The 27,840-nt window shown below is 43.6% G+C and overlaps 1 protein-coding gene across 1 annotated transcript in view; it reads left to right on the top strand.

Moving 5' to 3' along the window:
* The window catches only part of CHMP4B (charged multivesicular body protein 4B), a 53,883-nt gene extending 26,963 nt beyond the window's left edge, over positions 1 to 26,920 (top strand). Inside the window, exons 2-5 of the mRNA XM_049650004.1 lie at positions 21,371 to 21,548; positions 23,522 to 23,636; positions 24,720 to 24,846; positions 26,051 to 26,920. Of these exons, the coding sequence (XP_049505961.1) occupies positions 21,371 to 21,548; positions 23,522 to 23,636; positions 24,720 to 24,846; positions 26,051 to 26,115 (485 nt within the window). The 3' untranslated portion in view covers positions 26,116 to 26,920. The remainder of the gene's footprint in view (positions 1 to 21,370; positions 21,549 to 23,521; positions 23,637 to 24,719; positions 24,847 to 26,050) is intronic.
* Positions 26,921 to 27,840: the final 920 nt, after the last annotated feature.

Raw genomic sequence — 27,840 nt, 5'->3', positions numbered from 1 at the left:
AGGATCTATGACTGGGAAGAAAAAGGAAGAGGGAGGTTCTTATCTAATTACTGGGGTAAACAACCCAGCACAAAAGTTGCAGAAAGTAGAGAGTAGCAAGAAGAAAATATCAGTTCAGTTGCTTTCTTGGAGGCAGGAATATTTGTGCAGAGACTACTGCAGGGGTAAAAGCAGGCATGAAGGAAGTTGGGGGCAGCAGAGCTAGGGGATGGAAACAGTAAGGAAGTATAGACCTCCAAATTTGGTAGACCATTCAAGAACTCCTGATAGATCCTCAACTGGAGACCCTGGCTTTGGGAGTGTCTGTCTCCCTTTTCTCAAGCTCCTTCGTTTTTAATTCTTTGGGACATCATGGACCCTTTTCAAAATCCAGTAAGTGCCGTGTCCTCCCAGAACTACACATACAGTGCATGTGAAATTTTGCAGGTTGTGGTAGGGATCCTGGACCCCGGTTGAGAATCCTGCTCCAGCTTCTCTGCTGTTTTTCTGTACTATCTCATTTCTGGTATTGCCAGTTTGGTTTTAGTTGGAGGTGGTAAAATGCCAACTCATACCGGCTTACTCTGCGGAAGGAGGACTTATTGACACATATGACTGTGGGAAAGGGCAGGGTGGAGCTGGTCTCTCTTTCAGCATGTTGACTCATTCTTACTGACTTCCTCATGAGCCTGGGCCAGGGCTGCCAACTGCTCTGGCTTAGAGCTTTGGATCTTGGCAGGGAATGTGCCACTAACTCCCTTCACTCTCATTTCTCTCCTCTGGAATCTCCTAGCAAATTCCAGAAGAGGAATCTGATTGGCTGCTTGGGTTAGGTACTCGTGACTAGGCTAATCACAGCAGTGGAGGGGAGGAGCCGTTCTGTGACCCAGCTTGGATCATAAGCCTGTTCCGCTCCATGGCCAGGGAGGCAGGTTTGTTTGTAGAGGCTTGGTGTTTGAGGAGGGTGGTCCTCTGGAAACAATTGCCCCTGCACTTTTCTCCTCCTGCCTGGTAGAGCTCATTGCTCCTGCTCATTCATTCTTTCTCAGCCCCAACAGGGCTTGTGGGGGCATGTGGGAAAGAACTGGAGACCTGTGTTCTGGTCCTAGGACCACCTTCCACCAGGGTTCACTGAATACACACTCTGCTTATACCTCCCTGGGTCTTAGTTTCCTCCTCTGTGCAAACAAGGTTGGACTTATTCTCCAGAAGTGTGTTTGTCCAGCCAACCATCCCTCACGGAACACCTACTATGTACTGAGAATACTGAGATAGAGAGACAAGTCCCTTCCTCCCAGAGTTCCCATTCTTAAAGTGTGAAAATAGAGATATGCATTAGGGTTCCAGGACACTGGGATTCCGTGCCCCTATTTATTGTGGACCCAGGCAAAACCTTCTTTCCCAGAAAGACGCCAGCTTACTGTGGCTCCTCTTGCCCTCCATTCTTTGGAAGCTGCCATTTGGGCAAGGAGGGTAGTATGTCTCTACCCACTTCATCATGCCTCTCCGATTCTGAGAGAAAACACTAGTTTGGTTTTCCCTCTTTTTTTTTTTGCTTTGGACAAATACTTCGTAGTGCTTTTCTGCTGGCATTTCCCCCTCCCCACTTCCCCACAATCGACTTCAACCCCCAGACCTCTCTTGTCATCTCAGTTGCCAGGGTGCTTTCTTGCTTGTTCAGGCAGAGGGGGCTTTTGTTGGCTTGAATTCAGCTGGAAGCAGGGGAAGAAAAGCCAGTTGGAAAAGAAACATTTCATCCTAGCCTGGGAACGGAAACCAAGGGCAGGCTCTGCTTTTCCTATGTCCCAGCCAAGAACCTGATCACCTCCAGTAAGGCAGACTAAGAGCACACAGCCTGAGACCTGGTGGGTGGGAGGAGTGTGATCAGTGTCCTTACTCCACTCGTGGGACCAGGCCACAGATCAAGTGCCAGGCATAGTTAAGTTGTTCTTAATACATGTTTGCTTTTAAATACAACTGTCTTAGGGTACCTAAGTGGCTCAGTTGGTTAAGCATCTGACTTTGGCTCAAGTCATGATCTCATGGTTTGTGGGTTCGAGGCCCACGTCGGGCTCTGTGCTTGATAGCTCAGAGCCTGGAGCCTGCTTCAGATTCTGTGTCTCCCTCCCTCTCTCTCTGACCCTCCCCTGCTTGTGTTCTGTCTCTCTCTCTCAAGAATAAACATAAATTAAAAAAAAAATTAATAAAAAAATAGAGGGGCGCCTGGGTGGCTCAGTCGGTTAAGCCTTCCGACTTCAGCTCAGGTCACGATCTCACAGTATGTGAGTTCGAGCCCCGCGTCGGGCTCTGGGCTGATGGCTCAGAGCCTGGAGCCTGCTTCCAATTCTGTGTCTCCCTCTCTCTCTGCCCCTCCCCGGTTCATGCTCTGTTTCTCTCTGTCTCAAAGACAAACGTTTAAAAAAAAAAAAAAATTAAAAAAAAAAAAAGATACAACTGTCTTTTCATGTCTGGGGATGGGGCAGAAATTGGCTGTTTTATTTAGGTTACTTTTTTGTTTGTTTTGATTACATAGTCATGTAAGTGATACATTATTTTATTTATTTTTTAAAGCTTTTGACATTCTTTTAAGTTTATTTATTTTTGAGAGTGAGAGAGAGTGAGCAGGGGAGGGGCAGAGAGAAGAAGAGAAAGAATCCCAAGCAGGCCCCACACTGCCAACATGGAGCCTGACACAGGGCTCAAACCCACGAACCTGAGCTGAAATCAAGAGTTTGACACTTAACCGACTGAGCCACCCAGGCGCCCTGGTATGTAATTTTAAAAGTGCCTTCTCGGGGCACCTCGTCTTTTCTCCCCTGAGTCGGTTACTAGTCTCTCTGAGAAATGGCATCTCCACCACCTTGTTGCTCCAACCAGAACTTGGGGGTTCTTCCTGACTGTGCATTTTCTCACTTCCTTCCCCTACACATTCAAACAGATGATACAGGCCAAGGTCTTCCCTCTTGATACCTCTCATCTTCTCCTGGTCAGTCCCTCCACTGTGGCCTTAGTTCAGGCCCTTGAAATCCAAACTCTCTGGATTATTGCAGTTGTCACCAGTCCTTTCTCTTCACAGCAGCCAGAGAGATCTTTCTGAAATGCAAATCTTATCACATGCTTGCCCTGCTTAGAATCTTTCAATGGCTTCCCTCTAATCCTGGGATAAAGTCTAGCAGCTCCTTAATAAGACATACAAGTTTGTTCTTGAGTTTCTCTCTTGAGCTTTTATCTTTCCTTACTCCTCCCCCTCCCCCCCAATGCCTTTCTGTTCCTCCTGCCTGGGATATGTTTCTCTTGCCTATCTTTTATCATCCTTTATTTTTTTTATTTTATTTATCTATTTTTTTAAGTAGGCTTCACACCCAACATGGAGCTTGAACTCATGACCCTGGGATCAAGAGTCGGATGCTCTGCTGACTGAGCCAGCCAGGTGCCCCTTTCTTATCATCCTTTAAAGTGTGTGGTAACTACAAAGGTTAGGTTCCCCTCCCCTGGGCTACCATAGTGCCCTGTGCTTACCTCTGTCATTATATCACATTGTCCATCTCTTTGCTGGTTTGTGAACTCCTTCAGCTTTGGGGCTGTATCTTTTTTTGTTTCTGGTAACAAAGTATTACAAGCAAAGTATAATTCCTGATAGTAGAAGGAGCATGGATTTAGGTTGTTCAAGGAATTTTTCAATCTGAGTTTTCAAATTTATAAGCATGAAGTTGTGCATAATATTCCCTTTCCCTTTTAGCATCTGTGGAATCAGTAGTGATGTCACATCATTCCTGACATTGGCAACTTTTTTTTTCCTGATCATTCTGGCTAGAAGTTCAATTTTATTGATCAAAGAGACAGGTTTTTTTGTTGTTGTTGTTTTGTTTTTTAGGGTTTATTTATTTTTGAGAGAGAGAGAGAGACAGATAGAGCACGAGTGGGGAAGGGGTAGAGAGGAGGAAGACACATAATCAGAAGCAGGCCCCAGGCTCTGAGCTGTCAGCACAGAGCCCAATGAGGGGCTGGAACTCACAAGCTGCAAATTGATGACCTGAGCTGAAGTTGGGCACTTAACAGACTGAGCCACCCAGGTGCCCCAAGAACAAGATTTTTATTTCATTGATTTCTATTTTTATTTCATTGTTTCTGTTTTCTATTTTATTTATTTTTTATTTTGTTATGCTTTATTGGTATAATTGACATAATATTAGTTTCAAGTATACAACATATTTGATTTGATATGTATATATTGCAAAATGATCACCATAAGTCTAGTTAACATACATCTGTTTTCTAGTTTATTGATTTTCATTTTGATCCTCATTTCCTTTCTTCTGCATAATTTAGGCTTTATTCTTTTTCTGGTTTCTCTAAGGTGGAAGCTGAGGTCACTGATTTGAGGTCTTTCTTCTTTTCTAATATAAGCATTTAGTGTTATAAAATTTCCCCTAAGGATTGCTTTAAGTGACATCCCACAAATCTTGATGTGTTATATTTTCATTTTCATTCCATTCAAAATACTTTTTAAAAAATTTTTATTTATTTATTTTGAGAGAGAGCGTGCACATGCAAGCCAAGGAGAGGCAGAGAAAGAGAATCCCTAGTAGGTTCTGTGCTGTAAGTACAGAGTCCAACACAAGGCTCAAGCCCAAGAACCATGAGATCATGACCTGAGCCAAAATCAAGAGATGGAAGCTTAACTGACTGAGCCACCCAGGCACCCCTCAAAATACTTTCTAATTTCTCATTCTATTTCTTTTTTGACCTATGGGTTATTTAGCAATATGTTAGTTTTCAAGTATTTTGGGAATTTTCCTGAGATCTTCTGTTTGTGACTTCTAATTTAATTTTATTATGGTTAGAGAACATACTTTTTATGACTTGAATCCTTTTAAATCTATTGAGCTTTGTATTGTGGCCCAGAATGAGGTCCATGTTGGTAAATGTTCCATGTTCACATGAAGAGAATGAGTATTCTGCTGTTGGTGGTGAAATTTTCTATAGATGTCAGTTAGGTCAAGTTTATTGATTTTGAGCTGTTCGAGACTTCTGTATCCTCACTGATTTCCTGTCTACTCTATCAGTTGTCAAAGAAGGGTATTGAAATCTGACTGTAATTGTGGATTTGTTTCTCCTTGTAATTCTATCCATTTTTGCTTCATGTATTTTAAAATTCTATAATTAGGTCTATAAATGTTTCTAATTGTTATATCCTCCTGGTAATTGAACTCTTTATGATTATGAGATGACCTTCTTTGTTCCTGGTAATATTCTTTGCTCTGAAATCTACTTTGGTATATTAATTAATATATCCATTCCAGCCTTCTTTTGTGTAGTGTAACCTTGGTTACATTGTAACATGTAGTGCAATAATGATTTCAGGAGCAGAATCCAGTGATTCATTCCCTGCGTATAACACCCAGAGCTCATCCCAACAAGTGTCTTAATGCCCCTTGCCCATTTAGCCCATCCCCCACCCACAACCCCTCCAGCAACCCTCTGTTCTCTATATTTAAGAGTCTATTATGTTTTGTTCTCCTCCGTGTTTTTATATTATTTTTGCTTCCCTTCCCTTATGTTCATCTGTTTTGTATCTTAAATTCCACATATGAGTGAGGTCATATGAAATTTGTCCTTTTCTGACTAATTTCACTTAGCGTAATGCCCTCTAGTTCCATCCATGTTGTTGCAGATGACAAGATTTCATTCCTTTTGGTTGCCAAGTAACACTCCATTGTATATATATACCACATCTTTATCCATTCACCCATCGATGGACATTTGGGTTCTTTTCATACTTTGGCTATTGTCGATAGTGCTGCTATAAACATTGGGGTACATGTGCCCCTTGAAACAGCATACCTGTATCCCTTGGATAAATACTTAGTAGTGCAGTTGCTGGATTGTAGAGTAGTTCTATTTTTAATTTTTTGGGGATCCATCCTTTTACTTTTAACTTATTTGTCTTGATGTTTGAAGTGTGTTTTTTGTTGGCAGCATGTAGTTGGATTTTAATCTAATCAATAACTTCTGCCTTTTTTTTTTTTACATTAAACTTCTTTTTATTGTTTATTTTTTAAATGCTTATTTTTGAGAGAGAGAGTGTGCATGTGTGCGTGCACAAGCAGGGGAGGGGCAGAGAGACAGTGAGACATAGGATCTGAAGCAGGCTCTATGCTGACAGCAAACAGCCCAACGTAGGTCTCAAACCCATGAACTGTGAGACCATGACCTGAGCCGAAGTCAGTGCTTAACTGACTGAGCCACCCAGGCACCCTATTGTTTAATTTTTTAAATTTACTTATTTATTTTTAATGTTTATTTTTGAGTGTGAGTGGGGGAGGGCAAGAAGATTAGAAGTGGGCTCTGTGCTGACAGCAGGGAACCTGATGTGGGGCTCCAACTCATAAACTATGAGATCATGACTTGAGCTGAAGTCATATGCTCAGTCGACTGAGCCACTCAGGTGCCCACTGCCCCACCGCCCATTGTTTATTTTAGAGAGAGAGAGAGAGAGAGAGAGAGAGAATGAGGGAAAGGGCAGAGGGAGAGAGAGAATCTAATTCACACTGAGCATGGAGCCCAACATGGGGCTCAATCCCAAAACCCTGGGATCATGACCTGAGCTGAAATCAAGAGTCTGATGCTCAGCTGACTGAGCTACCCAGGTGCCCCAACTTCTGCCTGTTAATTGAGGTATTTAGATGGTTACATTTTATGTGATTATTGATATGGCTAAATATAAATCCGTCATCTTGCTCTTTTTAAAAATTGGTCTCATCTGTTCTTTGCTACCATTTTTTTCTCTTGATTCCATTTATCTCCTTTGTTGGCTTATTAGCTGTAATTCTTTGTTATTTTTAATATTTACTTTAGAGTTTGTAATATACATCTTTGACTTATATATTCTGTTTTCAAGTGATACTATCGCCTTACATACAGTACCTGAACCATACAGTGGTACAGTCTCACTTCCCCCAGGCTTATGTGCTACTGCTGTCATATGTTTTACATATGTTATAAACCCCTCACTACATTATTGGTTTTTCTGTTTAAAGAGATTTAAATAATTAAAAAGTGGGGTTCCTGGCTGGCTCAGTCAGTGAAATGTGCAACTCCTGATCTCAGGGTTGTGGGTTTGAGCCCCACATTGGGTGTAGAGATTACTTAATATAATCTTTTTAAATTAATTAATTAGAAAGCTGTATATGTTTATGTATTTATTCTTTCTGGTGCTCCTCATACCTCTGTATAGGGCTGTATTTTCGTCTGGTATCATTTTCCTTCTGGCTAATTTTATCGGATGTCAAATGGAAATTTTACCTTACTGGGTATTGGATATTTCTGTATTCCTATAAATATTCTTTTTTTAAAAAAATATCTTTCCTTTTAAGAGACTCTTTTCTTTTAATGTTTGTTTATTTTTGAGAGAGCGTGGAGGAGGGGCAAAGAGAAAGAGAGGGAGAGAGAATCCCAAGCAGGCTCCGTCTGCACTGTCAGTGCAGAGCCTGACATGGGGCTCGAACCCAGGAACCATGAGATCATGACCTGAGCCGAAGTAGGATGCTCAACTGACTGAGCCACCCAGGCACCACACTGTAAATATTCTTAAGCTTTGTTTGGGCATAGTTCATTTTGTTGGTAACAATTTGTGTTTTTGGGTCTTGCTTTTAAAATTTATTTGGTGGGACCAAAGCAGGGCTATTTATTTCCCACCACTCAGACAAGACAGACCCTTCTTCTTCTTTTTTTCTTTCTTAAATGTTTATTTATTTATTTTTGAAAGAGAGAGCACAAGCAGGGGAGGGGCAGAGAGAGATTGAGGAAGACACAGAATCTGAAGCAGGTTCTAGGCTCTGAGCTGTCAGCACAGAGCCCTATGTGGGACTCGAACCCACAAACCACGAGATCATGACCTGAGCTGAAGTTGGATGCTTAACCAACTGAGCCACCCATGCGCCCCATATTTTTTCTTTTTTTAAAGTTTATTTATTTTGAGAGAGAGAGCGAGAAAGAGGGAGCGGGGGAGGGGCAGATGGAGGGGGAGAGAGAGAATCCTAGACAGGTTATGCACTGTCAGTGTGGAGCCCAACGTGAGACTCAAACTCATGAGCCTTGAGATCATTACCTGAGCCGAAGTCAAGAGTCAGAAGCTTAACCAGCTGAGCGACCCAGGAGCCCCAAGACAAGACCTTCGAATACTCTACCCAAAGCCCCATGAATTGTGAGGTTTTCCAGTATGGCTGAGGAGCAGGTACTGTAACCAGCCCCATGTGAGCACCTGATACTGTTCTCTCTAATCCTTTTGAGTGGTTCTTTCCCTGATCACTGATCAGTATTTTGCTGAATACTTGAGAGGGCTCTCTACAGATCTCCAAGAGTTTGTGTTTTGTGTTCTCTTTCTCTCTCCCTTCTCCCCTCTCTCCCCCTTCCAGCTTTGTCTTCTCTGGTACTGTGTCTCCTGTGAACTCTAGCCACTTTGGTCTTTCTAGACTCTTAGCTCTATCTCGTCAAGTCTGGAAGCCTGCCAGACTCTGCCTGGTTTCTCTCCCTGCACAGAGGCCTAGGAAACTCTCAAAGCAATAAACTAGGGGAGTTGTCACCTAGTTTATTTCCCATCTCAGGGATCACTGACCTTTTTTTACCTGATACCCTGTGTCTTGAAAATCATTTCATTTTTCTTAAGTAGGAGGTTAAGTTTTAGGTAGTCCCTACCATTTTATCTTGGCTGGAAGCAGAAGGAATATGGATTTGGATCCTGACTCTGCCAGTTATTCACAAGCATTGAGAGGTTAACAAGTTACTTAATCTCTCCAGCTTAAATCTCCTTATCTATAAATGGACTAAGACTAATTCCTTATTGTGAGGATTAAATGAAGGAATAAAATACAAGGCTGCGAACAGGTGTTAGCTCAGGTATGTGTATAAAGAACTCAGGATCAAGGTTCGAGGTCCATCCACCCATTTGGAATTGAGAAGAGGAGAGAAAGGATCCAGAAAAACCCAAGAATAAATGATTATGGGAACCAGAGACCCTCTAGGGTATCTTTTTTTTTTTTTAAGTTTATTTATATTTATTTTGAGAGAGAGAGAGAGGATTAAGGGGCAGAGAGAAAAGGAAGAGAGAGAGAATCTCAAGCAGGCTTCACACTGTCATCACAGAGCCCAACATGGGGCTTGAACTCATGACCCATGGGATCATGACCTGAGCCAAAATCAAGAGTCAGACGCTTAACTGACTGAGTCACTCAGGTGCCCCTCTAGGGTATCTTCTAAGACTGACAGGAGAGAGCCATTTCAGAGAGAGGAAGTCAGCAGTGCCAGAACTTACAAAGAAATGGAGAGTGAGGGCTTCTGGCTTTACATTCTAACTGTAATTACCTCTTCTTCCTGGATGATGTGTATGAATGACATTTGTGGCTAGTTGTTGAATACGAATGCTGACTTCCTCTCCCCAGCTGGAGCAGCTGAGTTCAGATGCCAGAAGGAGTCTCTGATTTTTCTAGCACAGTTTGTGAAACCAGTTGAAAGAAATACTGCTAATTTTATTGGACAGAGAAAACTTCATTATGCAAAATACTCAGGAAATGGAGAATATTGATGTTAATTACAGTTTCAAGATCACACAGGGTCAATCAGAAGAAACCTTTGTATTTGTTTTAATCAATTACTAGAAGTTTCAGAACTATATAGGTTCATATATTGTTAGAGCTGGAGGAACACCTTAGAAGAAGCATTTAATCCATCCTTCTTATGTCCTTGATGAAGAGTCTGAGCCCTAAAAGGGGCATTGCTCAGGGACGTAATTTGATCATGGCAGATTTAGATCTAGAAGCTAGATCCATGATCACAGGACCCATGTTCCAGGTTCTGTCTAGACATAAGTCTTCTCAAGAGTAGTGGAAGGAGCACTGTCCCAGGGGACAGGGTACCTGGCTTGGATTCTTCTTAGCCATTACCTCTAACTTTGTGACTTTGGACAAGTTGTTGAACCTTTGGTTGCCTGTCTTTAGATTAGGAATAACCTTAACTGCCTGAAGGTAAGGGATTGTTCCAGATAACTCGTAACTGTTTACTCCAGACCTAAGATGAATGTCTAGTGTTGTGGGGTAGTCAGGACATGTGTATGAATAACATGGCCACGTATATGTTAGTGGAAAGTGGTGGGCACTGAGGTGAACTAGAGAGTGTGTGCCCTTTCTAAAAGGATAGCTGCTACTTAGTTATGTTGGATTGTTGCCAGAAAAATTGCAGTATCGAAAGGAAGCCAAAAATCTGGATATTTGTGTGAAATATGTAACATTCAAATTTACGTATTAAGACATGGGACAACTAAGACATATCTGTGGGCTGCATGGGTACTCAGTTTCCGTTTCTGACAGCTGCTTAAATAAAATTCTGTGCCCTGACCAGCATACAGAAAAGAACCTTGACCTAGGATCCCAAAGCACAGGCTGTCTGACTGTGGCCCTCAATAACTAAAGGCAGATCACTTTCCTTCCTGGGATCCTAGTACCCCCATCTGGCCCTGAGTTACCCTTGTCACAAGAGTTACTCTCTGGATGTTTGCTGTGTCTGGGAACTGAAATGGGGCTTCTTCCTGCCTGAATTGAACCCAGCTGCAGCAGAACCCTGAAAAGCCATCAGCTGCCCTTTTTGGAACAAAAGGGAGCAGCCTCACAGGCCTTTGCACTGCTACCCTGGGTGGACTTCCCTTGGCCATCTTTTCTTCTTGCTTATGGCCTAGGCCACTCCCACTGACCTAGTCTGGAACAGTCTATTGCTTACTCTGAGTCTTTGCTACTTCCCCTCAGATGTAGTCACAAGGGGAGGTCCTAGGCTCACTGTCACTTAAACAGGCCCCTGGACTCTGGTTTTAAATTTCTAGGCATTGGGGCGCCTAGGTGGCTCAGTTGGTTAAGCGGCCGACTTCAGCTCAGGTCATGATCTCACGGTTCATGGGTTTGAGCCCTGTGTCGGGCTCTGTGCTGACAGCTCAGAGCCTGGAGCCTGCTTTGGATTCTGTGTCTCCCTCTCTCTCTGCCCCTCCCCCGCTCACACTCTGCCTCTCAAAAATAAATAAACATAAAAAAAAGAGAAAAATTTAAAGTTCTAAGCATCATGGGGTGCCTTGGGGTTGTGAGTTTGAGCCCCATGTTGGGTATAGAAATTACTGCCCCTCCCCTGCTCATGCTCTGTTTCTCTCTGTCTCTCAAATATAAATACACGTTTTAAAAAATTAAAAAAAGAAATTAGTTTAAAAAATAAAATAAATACAAATAAAGTTCTAGGCACTCCACTGGGAGTTAATACAGGAAAAAAAACATAAGCAAGTGACAGAAGTTTGAGAAACTTTACCAAGTTCTTATAGCTATGGTCCCTGGGTCTTCTAGAATATAGAGGGAAGGTCATTTTAGGTTCTGGGGAAAAGATCTAGAGGATATTATGGGGTGAGAGGACAGAGGGCAGAGCCCACTGGCCTCAGAAGAAATGACAGGGCAAAGTTGGGCATTATGAAGTACCGCCATCTCTTTTCCTTGTGTCAGTGCTATTAGGGGCACAGAAGTGTAGGTTCCACTCTTTAGGAGCATGTGGTCTAGGGAAGACACAGGGCAGGCATGAGGGAAAAGATATTCTTTTTTTTTTTTTTAATGTTTATTTCTGAGAGAGAGAGAGAGAGCACATGTGAGTAAGGGAGGGGCAGAGATAGAGGGAGACAGAGGATCCAAAGCAGGCTCCATGTTGCAAGAGAGCCTGATGTGGGGCTCAAACTCATAAAATGTGAGATCATGACCTAAGCCGAAGTCAGACGCTCAATCAACTGAGCCACCCAGGCACCCCGAAGCAGATATTCTTTAAAACAGAAAACCACTCATTACAATCTCCCCATTTATGTAGAATTGCCAACCTAAATGCAGAGGAGCTAATAAAATGGTTGGACTTTAGCACATGTGCCTTTAACCAATTTAAAATCCAGTAGGAAAAAAAATTGTCTTTTCAGCCAAAGGCTTTTACTGCCTACCCTCGTGGATTACCAATTAGTCAAGTGTTTCTGGGCAGACTGAGCTGCCTCTGGATGCCTTTGGTGCCAGGCTACTAGCTTGTGGAATCTGTTGTGTGGGGAAGGCACAGGAGGCTCTCAGATCCCCAGGCTCAGGCAAAAGCAGGCCACCTGCCTTCTCAGTGCAGGGTAGATAGATGTTCTCCATGGAGTAAGAACACACTCTTTGCAGATAGGCAGCCTGGCATTGATCTCAGGCCTCTCACTGTGTAACCATATGACTTGGGCAGGTGTTAAACTCTTTGAGCTTCAATTTTCATATCGGTCAATGGGGCAATAACAGTACCTACTTTATAGGGTTCTTGGGAGGATCCAGTGAACATGTAAAGCACACAGTCATGGTGCCTGGCACCCAGGAAGCCACTTATAAATGTTAGCTGCTGTTCTCTATTATATTTTGCTCACTGATCCACAGCTGCAACCCTTTCTTGGAGAGATGCACTGGGCTAAGGGGAGGAACAGGATAGAGAAAAGAAGACACAGAGATTCCCCCGAGAGAATGTCAGGCATAGGCAAGGAGAGAGAGGCAGAAATTTAAAGAAATGAGCAAGATGGAGAATGCTCGCATTTACTGAGTATTTTCAGAGAGATTATCTTTCTCATTCATCTTTGGGGTAGTGTTATCCATTTTCCATTTGATGAAGAGGTGAAATTACTTACCGCAGTCCAGCGTCAGAGCCAGGATTCTGCCACCAAGCCTCACAGTCTTTTCTTTGTGCCCCTTGCCACTACACATCAACCAGGACCAAGGATGATGAAGCTTATGTTGGCTAAGTAATCAAGGTGGTTTTAAATTTTTTTTTCCCCCAAGCTATCCTTTTTTTTGGAGGGGGGGAGTAGGTGGTGATCGTGGTGGTTCTCTTTCTGTTAAAACAGGCTCTGAGAATTCCTGCAGTTAAAAATAATACCAATGACCACTTATTAAGCACTTGGCATGTCTGGCCCTGTGCCAGGTGCTTCACAAACATATCTCATTTTAATCCTCACAGTGATTCTATGAGATGAATATTATTATCTGAGGATTAGTGAAATTCAGTAATTTGCTCAGAGTTTACTTGATAATGGAACTGAAACTCACAGCTGAACTGCTAGACTCTCTAAATGACCATGTTAACTTGACATGACCCAGCATTTCCTGAGCTTGTTTGAAGGTGTCTTATCCTGCCTTTATCTGACTTTTGCAGAACATATTTTCTATGTGCTGTTTAAATGATTTGGAACAATTTGATACTCTGTTAGATTGTTGATTGGGGGACTTATTTCTTTCATCTTTGTCCCGTTAAGCAGATAAGGGGCTTCTCTCTGTCTCTCTAGGATTTTTCCTTGCAGTGAGTACTGTACTCCCTGTGTGTTTGCTGATGAAGTCAGCAGGGTTTCAGACTCCACTTTCCTGGTCATACACAAGTACTTATTTTACCATCTCTAAATGGAGTGCATTAGCTCCAAGCCACCGAGAGCAAATTAGGGGAACGGAGAGATACATCACAGAGAAGGAGGCTGCTCTGAAAAATGCTGCCTGTACCTCTCGCCTGTACTCTAGCTGTGTGGGCTTAATAAATACAACATTCCAAGGCTTTTGCAGGATGAGGCCCTCTTTTTCACAGGTGAGCCTGAGATATTGAGTGATGATGATGAACACAAAACAGCCTCTGTTTGGGCTTAAAGGCACATTTGGGTTTCTGAGACCTTTCTGTAGCCCCTGTAGACCCAGGCTATTGCTATTCCTGCCACTTCTATACAGGTTAGAGAAATGAGAGCCCATCCAGGCCCCTTTTTCTGCAGCTGTGGACAGGATCCACAGCATCCATGTAGGGAAAATATTATGGAACCAGGAAGATGTTACACCTTTTTTCCATTAATTTTTCTTTTTCTTCTAACTGGGGACTTAGGAGAGAATATTGGTAGCTTTATTTATTTTTCAAGATTTTATTTTATTTTATTTTATTTTATTTTATTTATTTATTTTTTTTTTAATTTTTTTTTTCAACGTTTTTTATTTATTTTTGGGACAGAGAGAGACAGAGCATGAACAGGGGAGGGGCAGAGAGAGAGGGAGACACAGAATCGGAAACAGGCTCCAGGCTCCGAGCCATCAGCCCAGAGCCTGACGCGGGGCTCGAACTCACGGACCGCGAGATCGTGACCTGGCTGAAGTCGGACGCTTAACCGACTGCGCCACCCAGGCGCCCCTCAAGATTTTATTTTTAATCTCTACACCCGAGATGTGTTCACACTCACAACCCCAAGATCGAGTTGTGTGCTCTACCGACTGAGCCAGGCAGATGCCCCCAGCATGAGCTTTTAAATGAGGTTTGCAAAGGGCAGAATTTGGAAATTGGATGGAAGACCATTAGGAGATTGTTTTCCTTATGGTGGGGAAACTGCTGGTTTACTTGTAGCAACTTGATTTGGAGATAAGAGAGTCAAGGTGGTAGAAAGAGCCCTGGCTGCAGACCTGGGTTCTGGTTCTTTCTTTAATTCCCTATATGATCCTGACAAGCTGTGTCACCTTCTCTGGGCATCATTTTTTCTCAGTTCTCTAATGAGACAGATTGGACATAAGTATTTCTGTGAGTTCTTCAAGCATGCAGCCTTCCTCCTTTTGATGCCAAAGTTGGAACTCATTTGGTCGGGTCTGGTGGGACATCTGATGCCATGGGGTGCGGGATGCTTACTAATAACCATCCCTGCAGGAGGATGGCTTTCTTTGACATTGGTGATCAACTGGGTTGTTTTGACTTTGGGTCTTTTCTTGCCCACATACACAGGGTAGATGACAGGTAACCCCAGCCGTGACTAGTGGCTTAAAGGCCAGATGTGGTTTTCTTGGCTGAGGGTATCCTGAACAACTGAGGCTTTACTCATGGGCATGATGAGCAGGGAGCATCTGAATGATGGCTGGAGGCAGGCAAAGCAGGGCTCCCTCAGCTTCACTTAGCTGCCTGCCTGCCAGTAGCCCTGCCATGATCAGACTGCTGAGTGTTCTTCAGAACTCCCACTTAGTGTTGCATCTGTGTGTAGGCGTCCTCTGGAGTATGTTTGTGTTTGCTGTGTAGTTCATGCTGAGAGTGGGAAAGGAACTGCACTCTCCTCCTTCCCTCCTAGTCCGTGTATCTTTTGCTTGATGAATTCAGATGTGGAATCTTGGGTCTTTGAAAGGACTGTAGACACCATCATTCATTCATTCAGTGAGAGGTTATTAGTAGGCCCTCCTTCCAGCCATTGCCTAAATCTCTCTGTATTAGTCACTAAGCATACAGTTACGACTTTTTAGCATCTGTAGAGATGCCCTGGGCTCATGGCCCCTATATTGAATGCCCCCAGATCAGAACAGGCAAACTTGCCCTCCTTAGCAACTCTTCAAAGAGAAGTCAGATCTGCCTTTGCCTAAGAGAAAGGAGCATCCTATCTAGTTGTATTGAATTGATGTGTTCTCCGAAAATGGTTTCTGTACTGTCACTAGCAGGTGCCTTACAGAAGGAGTTTCCAGTCCTGGGTGAATGCATTTTCAACTGCTCTCTTTCATAGGGTATCTCTTTTGTATTTTTCCTCCAAATAGCTGTTTAGAGTGTCTAATGAAGCAACTGTCTGGAGACCAATGTTTATTTCAACATGGTTGGAGTTGTTTTTGCTTCAGCTTTCAGAGCCAATAAAGCTGGTTATTAGATTCTGTAATTGCTGCTGTAATTACTCTCTTGGAACCGGCAAAGGCATAATTAAATATGGAGATTCCAAGGACTATTTTTTTCCATCTAAAAGCAACCTCTTTAACTTCTATTGGCCTGAGTTAGATTTTAGTTGTTTGTTGTGTTGTTCTTAAAATTTTGTTTTATTTTAAGTAGGCTCCACATCCATTGTGGGGCTTGAACTCACGATCTTGAGATCAAGAGTCACATTCTCCACCAACTGAGCCAGTCAGGTGCCCCTAGATTTTAGTCGTTAAAGCTGCTGTGCTTATGAATGACGCTAGGGTTCTTTGGCAGAAAAGGGATTTCTTTGGACACCTCTTTATTTGGTTTAGATAAACTCCTTGTTAACCCAGTACTTTTTTTTCCCTTTACCCCCCATTTTATTGAGATATAATTGACTTAACATTGTATCAGTTTTAGGTATACAACATAATGATTTGATGTATGTGTGTATTGTGAAATGGTTACCACGGTAAGTTTAATATCCATCACCTCACACAGTTGTTTGTTTTTTCTTGTAATGAGAACCCAGTACTGTTTTTGTTTTTGTTTTTTAACCCAACCGTTAGGAATTTAGAGACATATAAAGTAAGACATTAAGAGTCAGCATATATTTATGTAAAACATTGTGTTTGGCCCTTTAAACTTTGGCTACTTATAGAAGTAAATTTCTGGGGGCACCTGGGTGGCTCAGTTGGTTAAGCCTCCAACTCCTGGTTTTGGCTCAGGTCATGATCTCACTGTTCGTGAGATCGAGCCCCACATTGGGCTCTGTGCTGACATTGTGGAGCACGTTTGGGATTCTCTCTCTCTGCCCCTCACCTGCTCATGCAGGCACACACTCTTTCTCTCTCTCTCTCCAAGTAAATAAACATTTGGGAAAAAAGGAGAAAAAAGAACTAAGTTTCTGTGGTCAGAAATAAGGTTGGGATGGATGATATTTTACTTTTAAGTGTAACTATGCAGGAAAAGTGGCACTTTGCTCCTTTAATTTGGCCTAAGTTATACTTCACCACTGTGCCACACTGTTTCTAAGATAACAGAGTAGTTTAAGTGCTGTGAATATTTATGTTTATATATCTTGTAGCCCAAATGGTGACCCCATGTCTAATTTCAAGATTACTTTACTCATGAACCATGTATGAAGGGAGAAAATGAATTAAGTACCCCTTCTCTTTGAAATTTTTAACTGGTTGAGAGGTACACACAGGATTAGATTGGGATAGATAAATCAAATGTCCTGCCAGACACCATCCTGGAGAGTTTGCTACATGGAGAGGAAGAGACTGTGTGAACCCTGCAGGCAGAATGGGAACCCTGGAGAACAAGGCTCTGCTCAGGCCTTTTTTCCAGTCTCAGGACACACTTTTCAGTGAGAAGAGAGGGTAGGGCATGTGATTATAGAAGTTCCTGCAGGAGGAACGCAGGGAAAGAATCCTGCCAAATGGTCATTTTAGCCAGTGTTTCGATGAGACGTTATCATTTCTCCTTTGAGTCAGAAGTACACAAGTGATAAAATGTGGGTGCATCACACATGAAGAACCTTGCATAAAATATATGAAAAATTTAAATACAGATGAAATTAGAGATTCGATTTAATACGTATGAAGCACTTACTATGTACTAGCCACTGTGCTGGTCTGTAAACATGAAAAATATAAACATTTCATTCATGGGGGACCCTTGCTTACCTCCCTGGTATGTTTGGGTATTTGCTTCCATATCATTTATCGCTTAGAGAAGTTTAGAAGTAGGGTGGAGATCAGAGAAATGTAAGATTAGCATGTAAGGAGTCACTGCCAATTGAAAATCTAGTAGAAAAAAAGTTAAAGCAGTTCTAAATCTGTGATGTTAATAGGGAAAGAATAACTTTGATTTTAAAAATCAGAATGTGGGGCGCCTGGGTGGCTCAGTTGGCTAATTAAGTGTCCAGCTTCGGCTCAGTCACAATCTCACAGTTTGTGGATTTGAGCCCAGCATCAGGCTCTGTGCTGACAACTCAGAGCCTGGAGCCTGCTTCGGATTCTGTGTCTCCCTCTCTCTGCTCCTCCACTGCTCATGCTCTGTCTCTCAAAAATAAATAAACGTAAAAAATTTAAAAAAAAATCAGAATGTATGGGGAAGTTGGTGCTAAACCATTCATGGACGACCTGCTTCTTTCTGGGTTGGGGTTTTGTATGTAGCAGAACAGCTCCCTCACTGCCATCTGTTGAAAGTCAGCCCTCAATACAAGAGTTCATTAAAAAAAAAAAAAGAAGAAGAAAAAGAAGAAGAAATTTGTTTTTAAACTGAAAACAAAACAAAAAAATCAGAATGTAGCTGACTGTATAAAATCAAGGCCTCTGCTATACTCAGGGCACCGAAAAGCAAGGCAGATGTGTCATCTCATTGTTCATGCTTAAGAACTGTCCCAGTGTCACTTGCCATCATTCTGAGCCTGTGTGGGAAGAGCAGAGGCCTTGGGGTTTATGCAGACCAGTGGTTGAACCCTCCCCTCCACACAAAATAGCAGTGTGACTTGGATGAGTCGCTTCACCTTTCTCAGCTCCAATCTCTTTGTTAAGTAAGAAGGTGGCCAGGACTGCCACAACCATCTTGTTTACTTACCACACAGCAGCCAGTCAGACAACCTTGTTCACTTTACTCATGAACATGGCAGACAAGTTTTTATAGGCTGGGGTATTCCGTGGGTGATGGGGATGGCTGAGGTGGACCTGGGAAAGAGGCATCTGTGGTCTGAGAAGGTTTGAGAATCATTTGTTGATTAGAATGTGTCTGAGTTTCTGTGGAAAGGCAGCATGGCACTAAAGAAAACACAAGGAAACAGCTCCGGGCCCTGAGCACTTACATACCAGGAGATCTTCCCTCTGTCGTGATGTTCATTGGCAAAGGGCTCCCAGAACCTGACCTGTGGTGAGAGCCCCAGTCCCTTGCAGGATCTTACCGGCTAAATTAAATCACATGGAGGCTTTGTCTTCTGGGTACAGGTAGATGAGGGTTTTTTTGTTTTGTTTTGTTTTGTTTTTTAATTTTTTTTTCAACGTTTTTTATTTATTTTTGGGACAGAGAGAGACAGAGCATGAACGGGGGAGGGGCAGAGAGAGAGGGAGACACAGAATCGGAAACAGGCTCCAGGCTCCGAGCCATCAGCCCAGAGCCTGACGCGGGGCTCAAACTCACGGACCACGAGATCGTGACCTGGCTGAAGTCGGACGCTTAACCGACTGCGCCACCCAGGCGCCCCTAGATGAGGGTTTTTAAGCAAAGGAATGATGTGGTTGGATTTGCACTCCCTCTTCTGTGTTTCCACGGTCTCCTTGACATTCTTTGCCGGACTAGATGACTCCTCCAGGGCAGGATCCTACCTTTTTCATTAAATGCGAGGTGCAACAGAATGGCAAAGCATGGACTTTGGAGTTCCGCACTTGACTTAATCTCTTATGTCACTTACTACCAGGTAACCTGAGTTTGAACCTTAGTTTCCTCGTCAGCTAAAAAGGGTGGTCTTTTTTTTTTTTTTAATTTTTTTTTTTAACGTTTATTTATTATTGAGAAACAGAGAGAGACAGAGCATGAGCATGGGAGGGATAGAGAGAAGGGGAGACAGAAACTGAAGCAGGCTCCAGGCTCTGTGCTGACGGCTCAGCGCAGAGCCTGACGTGGAGCTTGAACTCACAAACTGCAAGATCATGACCTGAGCCCTGAGCCAAAGTTGGACGCTCAATCCACTGAGCCACCCAGGTGCCCCAGAGGGTGGACATTTCTACCTTAAAGAGTTGCCGTTTTGTGAGGTACTTTTATAGCATGTATGACTTAGTATTAGCAGCTGAAGGGGTTCATTCAGAGGAGTCTTGGGGACACCTGGGTATGACTTGATGTCATAGGCCATTCACACAGGAATCAAGGGAAATAGGTTGAATGGCTTGTCAGCATTTTTTTTTTTTTAATGTTTATTTTTGAGAGGGAGGGCGCGCACATGGGGGAGGGGCAGAGAGAGAGGGAGACACAGAATCCAAAGCAGGCTCCAGGCTCTGAGCTGTCAGCACAGACCCCGACACAGGGCTCAAACTCATGAACCGTGAGATCATGACCTGAGCTGAAGTCAGACGTTTAAACGACTGAGCCACCCAGGCGCCCCATTTGTCAGCTTTTAAGTATAGGCACATTTCATTGTTCTTTAGATTTTTTGCCGTTTTTCATTAGCCTGCTTTATGCTTTGGCTGGAGGAATTTTCCTGGTGGTTTTGTTTGCTGCTTTTAGAGGAAATGTGGACTGCTTATGTGCAGGCCAAGGCCATTTTCCCTTGGCAAATGGTTTTAAGGATGTAATCCTAGGCTAACAGGGAGCATGAGTGAAAGGAGCATGGAACCTATTCATGTGACATGTATAGAAACCACAGCCCTGTAGGGAGGGCAGTTGCATGTCTCTGAGAGCCCACCAGAGATGGCTGTGGTCTGGAACTCAGGGACATGCGGAGTGTGTGTGTGGGTGCATAATATGTGTGTCCGTATGTGTCTAAGGCTAGCGCTGTCCAGGCCAAGGTAGGGCTGGGCAGCTTCCCGGACCCAGCCCATTTCTTATGTTTAAGTCTGTGGTTGAGCCTTCTTTCTGGCTTTGATAACCATCTAAGATGTATACTAAAGATACTTTCTGGTGGAAAGCGGGGAGACAGTAAGGGGAACAAAGCCCGGGTTGAGAGTAGGGAGATGTGCTTTTGGCTCTTGCTCTGCCGCAAATGCACCTGGTCAAATTGCTTACCCTGACTGGATCCAGGAACCAATGATCCAGGAAGCATAGACAGATGCGTAGACAGAAGCATAGACATGCCAGGAGGCATAGACAGATGATGACATTGACTTGACCAAATGGTCAGACTCTAGATTTGTCCCTGATAGGGAGTTCTGTCTTTATTTTAGTTGCGTTTTGTTTTCTGTGATAGAAAATGCTATAGTAACCATCTTTAGGCATGAGGATTTTTGCTTTTGTTGAATACATTTCCAGAAGGAAATTACTGGGTCATAAGGCAGGAACATCATTATGGCTATTGCTATATGTTGCCATGTTGCTTTTCAGAAGCAGTGTATCAATTTACAGTTGTCAGCTATGGGTGAGAGAGCATTTTAACCCCAACTGGTCCAGTATTTAGTATAGTAATTATTTATTGTTTTTATAATTTAGTTAGCATAAAATGATACTTTAAAAGCTGCTTTATAATAATTAGAGGTGCTGTTTTCTGGGTGTCCGCTCTGTTTAATGTTGTGCTAGTGTTTACATATATTATCTCATTTACTCCTCACAGTGAACCTATCAGGGAGGCACAGTAGCTCACCTAAGTCTGTGAGCTGGGGTTTGAACCTAAGGCAGTATGGCCTCAAAACGCAGCCTCCATCTGGGTGCCTCTCCATTCTTTGATTTGTGGGGTGTGGTTACACAGTGTGAACTTTTGCTTGTGTGCTTTGCTGCATTTTGAAGTATATGAATTTTGTATAGTTTTTTTAGAAAATTGAATGTGCTCTTTGCATAGAAGAGATTATTAACCCTGTGTTATAGTGAAAGCAGCAACTGAGGTGCGTCTACTATAATTAGGGAGAAGACTCAAGTGAACTCGAAGATATTCTGATCTGGGCTCTCTGAAACCCTATTTTCTACCCCCACGCAGCTGCCCTCCAGGCACTGAAGCGCAAGAAGAGGTACGAAAAGCAGCTGGCGCAGATTGACGGCACACTATCAACCATTGAGTTTCAGCGAGAGGCCCTGGAGAACGCCAATACCAACACGGAGGTGCTCAAGAACATGGGCTATGCTGCCAAGGCCATGAAGGCTGCGCATGACAACATGTACGTGGTCACCCACTGGTGGGGTGGGCACCGTGTGGCAGGGCAGTGCTGGCCCTGGAATGCCTCAATCCCAGGACAAGGCCTTAGGCAACCCCTTGACTTACCCATTCAAACATCTGAATTTGTATTAATTTGCATTCTTTTTTGGAACTCCTAAAATGGATCCTGTATCCTGTTGCCTATAGAAGCAGATCACATGGAATGAAACTGTATTTCTGAGTAATTCAGAGTTAACTGTGATGAGCAGAGTTTCTTGCTGGAAAGGTCCTTAGAAAGTCCTCTTGCCCAGGCCTCTGATTATCAAGGGGGACGCTGTGTCCCAGAGAGGGGAAGTGACTTGCCCCGGGTTATATGTGAGCTTGGATAGAACTGGGATTAGAATCACTGTCCAGGGCTTTTTCCTGATGCTGTAGGGATCCTGAAAAGATTGGTGCTTCTGAGGACTTTGGATCTCTCTGTTTTTACATCTGCTTTTGATGGAATTTTCTGGCTCCCCCCTTGCTCTGTCTTTGGCTGTCATATTAACAATGTTCTTGGGGCGCCTGACTGGCTCAGTAGAGCATGCAACTCTTGATCTCTGGGTTGTGAGCTTGAGCCCCATGTTAGGTCTAGAGATTACTTTAAAACATATATCTGTAAAAACGATGTTCTTGACCTCAGCAATCCTTCCCTTATGTGGCTACTTCTCACATACAGTGGCCTAAGAAACTAGATAGCCACCCTTGTTATAGTTGTAATTAAAGGCCAGAGTAACACTAGACTCCAAATGAGAGCCTCTCCCATGAACAAAATTCTGCATTTGTTGCAGTGCTTGGACTTGGATCATATATTTGGGTACTTGAAGCCCTTTTTTACTTCCTTGGGGTACTTAGCCATGTTCTAGAACAGGGTTTGGCAAGATGCCTCCTATGGGCCTGCCACCTATTTTAGTAAATAAAGTTTTATTGGAACACAGTTGTGCCCATTAAGTTACATACTGTCTATTTGGCTGCTTTTGTGGTATACAGCAGGTTTGTGACAGAGTTTGTATGGCCCACAAATTCTGAGATACTTGCTCTTTGGTCCTTTATGGAAAAAGTCTGCTGATCTCTGCTCTAGAAATGTGGGGTTGCAGGAAAAGTAGCCTTTAAATAAGTGAAGTATTGGGGCACCTGGGTGGCTCAGTCAATTAAGCGTTTGACTTTGGCTCAGGTCATGATCTCATGGTTTGTGAGTTCAAGCCCCACATCAGGCTCTGTGCTGACAGCTCAGAGCCTGGAGCCTACTTTGGATTCTGTGTCTTCCTCTCTCTCTGCCCCTCCCCAACTCATGCTCTGTCTCTCTCTCAAAAATAAATAAAATATTAAAAAAAATTTCTATGTTCTCCAAGATGCCCAGCAGAGAGCACGTCTCAGTGAACCACTATGTATACTTTGAAATATGTGTGTGTTTATTATATTGATTATTTATAAGATTGATAGTATATAGAAAATAATTCTATATGTTTGCCTTTCTTTTGGAGCCTGGTGGAGGCTCATAAGTGGATTTGAGAACTGTCAAGTGGCACAGCTATATTTTATGATTTGTGATTTTATCTCCCCCTGTGCGGTGTTAGAGTTGCCCTTGAGCTTGAAGAAGAGCTTACTGGCCCAGGAGTTAAAGTCCTGTAGTCTCATTTGACATGTTTATTACTAGCTTACATGAGAGATCATGAATGTGGCATCTAACTTTGCTAAGCCTTATTTCCTTAGGGTGTTGGGAGTAGATGATGTCTAAGAATACTTCCATCCTCTTGATTCTGTGCTTCTCTGTTTTAAAAGGGGGAGGAAGACAATAAAGACAAAAAAGTAATTCTTCACAGGGAGTAATTATAGTGGGTATAGAGAGTAGCACTAGGAAGCAGATTGTGTGGAGTGGGGTTTCTCTTCCTGCCTCGTAGGCCCTCTTCACACAGACTGAATGTCTAATATTACATCTGTCCATCTCGTTTGAAGGGACATCGATAAAGTTGATGAGTTAATGCAGGACATTGCTGACCAGCAAGAACTTGCAGAGGAGATTTCAACAGCTATTTCAAAACCTGTAGGATTTGGAGAAGAGTTTGATGAGGTGAGTGGTTTCATGCAGTTCTCACAAGTTCCACAAATGACACCCAAGCCACCTTTTGATGTGCTGTTGAAGGCTCTCCAGTAGGGTGTATGTGGTTTGGAAATCACCAGTTCTCATCCCTCCAGAGACTTGGACATAAACAGGGCATGGTATTAACTCTCCCTAATTCTGGATTTTTAGAGATGCTTTCACTCTTTGGTGTAGAAGTTTAGGTTGAGTAGAGGAACTTTCATAGGGACTCCTCAGCAGGCTTCGGGTCAGTAATTGGTTTCAGTAAATAATTATCTTACACCTTTCATGGTGGACCCTAGGCTCAGAGCTGTGGCAACTGAGGTGACCATTCCCTGGTACAGGATTTGCCCTCAGGCAACTCTGATTTGAGGTAAAGATGAAGCCAAGGAAGGAGCATTTATATCTGACCCCTGAGGGATCCATCTGGAACTCGGCCACCTGCTGGTTTCTGCTGTAGCAATTGGGATCTTGGGTCTCTTAGCTTTCTAAAATCCAATAACAGGCCCTGTTGAAGGTATTTCATTCTGTGTTAGATTTGAGGCCACTGAAGGTGAGGTCCTCTCCACTGGACCTCTTCATGCTGATTCCCGTGGTGTAGCTGACAGTACAGCCTGTGGCTTTCACCTGTGGCTCCCAGCACCAGGGTTTTCATGTTGTCAGACTAAAATTTGATGGACTAGTCAAGTCAATTTCAATTCAGCAAGTATTCCTGAACATTCATGGAGTGTGCCCAGTTCTGAGATAAAGAAATAGGAATGAAAATACATGATCCCTTCTCTGAATCGCTTCTCGGCCTTTTGGCTAAGATCAAGTGTATAATCCCTTCTCTCAAAATGCTGACAGCTAGTGCAGGACCCTGGATATAGACTCCATAACTGCTTGCTGGTGTGTTAGCTTCACCAGTAGAACCATGTTTAGGGTTTGAATCACAGAGTGTGGACCTGGAGTTCATCTCTCTTCTGACCATCTTCGAAGGGGTATGTGTCCCCTGAGCCATCAGGAAAGAGGTACTGCTGCAGGGGCTAGGATTCCCAGGGACATCTCTCTCACTCTTGTGTTTCCTTTTACCAGGATGAGCTCATGGCAGAATTAGAAGAACTAGAACAGGAGGAGCTAGACAAGAATTTGCTGGAAATCAGTGGACCCGAAACAGTCCCTCTACCAAATGTTCCCTCTATAACCTTACCGTCAAAACCCAGTGAGTATTTCTTACCCAGTCATGACATATCCCTGATGCCATGTGGTGGTGTCAGTTTGGGTCCTGAGTTTGCCCAGGATTGAGAACCACATAAAATCTGTTCTGACGGCCATAGAGACAACGTCACCTGTGTTTTCCTAGTTTTTCTCTAGAACAGTGTTTTTTAACCTCGGCATTATTAACACAGTCAGGTAATTCTTTGGGTTGGGGGAAGGGGGTTGTTTTATGCACTATGGATGTTTATGCAGCACCCCTGGGCTCTGTCCTCTCCAAGGTGTGACAACCAGAAATGTCTCCATACTGCCATATGTCCCCTGCAGAGTATGTGGGGGGTCACCCCCAGTTGAGAATTATTATTCCAGAATGATTTTTCCTATGTCACCAAACAAGACAAAGCTCTAGGCACTGGGAGAAGATGTGAGAGTTTAATTCCAGGATAGCTCTTACTCTGTCTAATAGCCTGTTCTGTGCACACCTATAAAAACTTAGGGCCTCCGAGGCAGCCACTGTGGGAAGGAAACTTCTTTGGCTTTTTTTAGAGACCTGGTTCTATAAAACCTTCGTTTCCTTCTGCCTGCTCCTTCTTCCCCCTCCCTCCTCCATTTTTCACCCTTGGTAGAAATATTCCACACCAGACTTCTAGAAAAGATATAGCAGTTTGATTTGTCATGGAGGGAGAACCCAGGGAGCAGTGTAACCAGGCTGTTGTCCTCTTACCCTCCCACATACAGAGAAGAAATGGTCCCTCAAGTTGAGTCAGCAGCCTGTGGTGGGTTCAGGCAAAGGGGTCCACATCCACACACTGTTTAAGGGGCACTAGTGGGTGTGGAGAGGTGGTTCAGGCCACTTGATGTGGAGGGGGAGTGCTGGCAAGGATTAGATCTCCTCTGGGGTTCTTCCTTGAATGCTCTGGATGGAAGCCTCACCTGAAGTCTGACAGACTCTCAGTGTAGAATCCTTCTTGTTTTGCCTGGCCTCAGTGCTGGTGGAGGGGAGGTGCTGGGAACTGGTATGCCTGTTATCAGGAGTTTTATGCTGCAGCTTTCAGGCACAGAGAAACAGTCTGCTGATAGCTTGGCCACGAGGCTGGGTGTGAGGGCAGGGCTGTTTTGTAGACATGATGTGGCACAGCCCTGGCACCCAGCCAGAATGTGTTGAGAGCACTGTAACCAGCTTCTAAGTAGCCCTTTCTTTCTTTACACAGCCAAGAAGAAGGAAGAAGAAGAGGACGACATGAAGGAATTGGAGAACTGGGCTGGATCCATTTAACTGGTCCAATGCGGGCTGGGCCCAGACAGACTCTGGTGGCCTGTGCAGCGGGCAGGCATGTGCGTGTGTGGGGCAGGCAGGACATGGTGCAGGCAGGTTCCATCGCTCCTGAATCTCCCTCCAAAGCAGTAAGGCCACATCACTGCTCACTCTCTGCATAGCATGGTCTGCACCCAGCGGGATGGGGAGGGGGGTGGGGGGCGGGGGGTGGGTGGGAGGTGCCTGCTGTTTATAATGTTGAATTTCTGTAAAATAAACTGTATTTGCAAATCCAACATTGAGCTTCTGGACTACGCTAACTCCACTGCTGAACCTCAATGGAAAGGGTCGACCGTGTGCAGTTGAAATGATCTGAAAATGTAGCCTCTGTCCTTTTAAGTCAGTTGACTCGTCGCACATCTCTGTGAGACTTGTATGGTACTGGCAGAAGAGTCGTTTTTTAAAGCCATAGGCTTTTCCTTGTCCTTAGCTGTAATAATGCATCTGATTTGGGTTCCTTGAGAGCTGTATTTCTGTCCATCACCTGTATACTGGCCCCTGTGTTTACCACTCTGCCCACCCCTCACTCGTACTCCCCTGGTTTTTTGGAGTTTGTGACACTGATTTGAAATGAATGGTGTTCTTGAGAGCAAGTGAGATTGTAGAGTTAAATTCCAGCTATATACATTTTTCTAACATAGCTCTAAGGTCCTTGTTGCTGTTTGTGATAACTGATAGATAACTCATTGGAAACATGTGCATACATTTATATTCAGATGAAATTATGGTTTGCACTGTCTATTAAATATCTCAATTAATTTTCATACTTTGCTGTTGTGTTCAATCAATCTGTCATTTGCTTTGGGAGTTGACTCTTTCAAGGCTGGCACAGTATCCAGTGGAGCCTGTGGAAGCATATACAAGACTTGAGCATGACGTGCATCAACAATCGGAACCAAAGAACAGAGTACGTCTTACTGGAAATGCATTTACGTTCTGGATGCCATGGATCCGTGGCCTTCATCTTGCTCAGGGATCGTCTGGGCACAGCTCAGGAGTGAATGGTTCTCGTGTAGTTCCATGGTCTTTCCTAGTTCTTCTCTGTTAGTGTCCATGAGCAATGCCAGCAGGACAGCAGAGCCTCCACCTTTTGGAAACCATGGTCTTCCCACTGACTAGTCCTACCTGGTGCATTGGTTTATTGAACCAATCTGATACATTGGTGCACTGAAGAAAATGGCCTTTCCCATGGAGAGAAAGTGTAGGGCAGTGACTGAGAATCTAGGACACAAGTGGTAGTCTCAGGTTTGCAGTGACTCACCATGTGACCCTGGCCTGGCCTCTTCCATTCTCTCTACCTTTCTTTAGTCTTATACCCCCTAGAGAATCTGACAAACACTGTGGACCTTCTCCTTCAGAAAAGTGGACCTGGGGCGTCTGGGTGCCTCAGTCGGTAAAGCATCTGACTCTTGATCTTGGCTCAGGTCGTGATCTCACAGCTCATGAGTTTGAACCCCACATCGGGCTTCATGCTGACAGTGCAGAGCCTGCTTGGGATTCTCTTTCTCCCTCTTCCTCTGCCCCTCCCCCTCACTCTCTCTGTCTCTTTCTCAAAAATAAATAAACTTAAAAAAAATTGGACCTATGCATATTTGTTCTTAATTCTCAATGCCAATTGGCAGAATTTGAGAGGATCCCTTCTCTAATGCCCATCCCTAAACCTCTTAAGATTAAAATCAACCTGAG

This window comes from Panthera uncia (genome assembly GCF_023721935.1).
Source record: "Panthera uncia isolate 11264 chromosome A3 unlocalized genomic scaffold, Puncia_PCG_1.0 HiC_scaffold_11, whole genome shotgun sequence".
In the NCBI taxonomy this organism is placed as follows: domain Eukaryota; kingdom Metazoa; phylum Chordata; class Mammalia; order Carnivora; family Felidae; genus Panthera; species Panthera uncia.
Note: the sequence above shows the minus strand (reverse complement) of the source record. Positions and strands in the feature narration are given on the sequence as shown.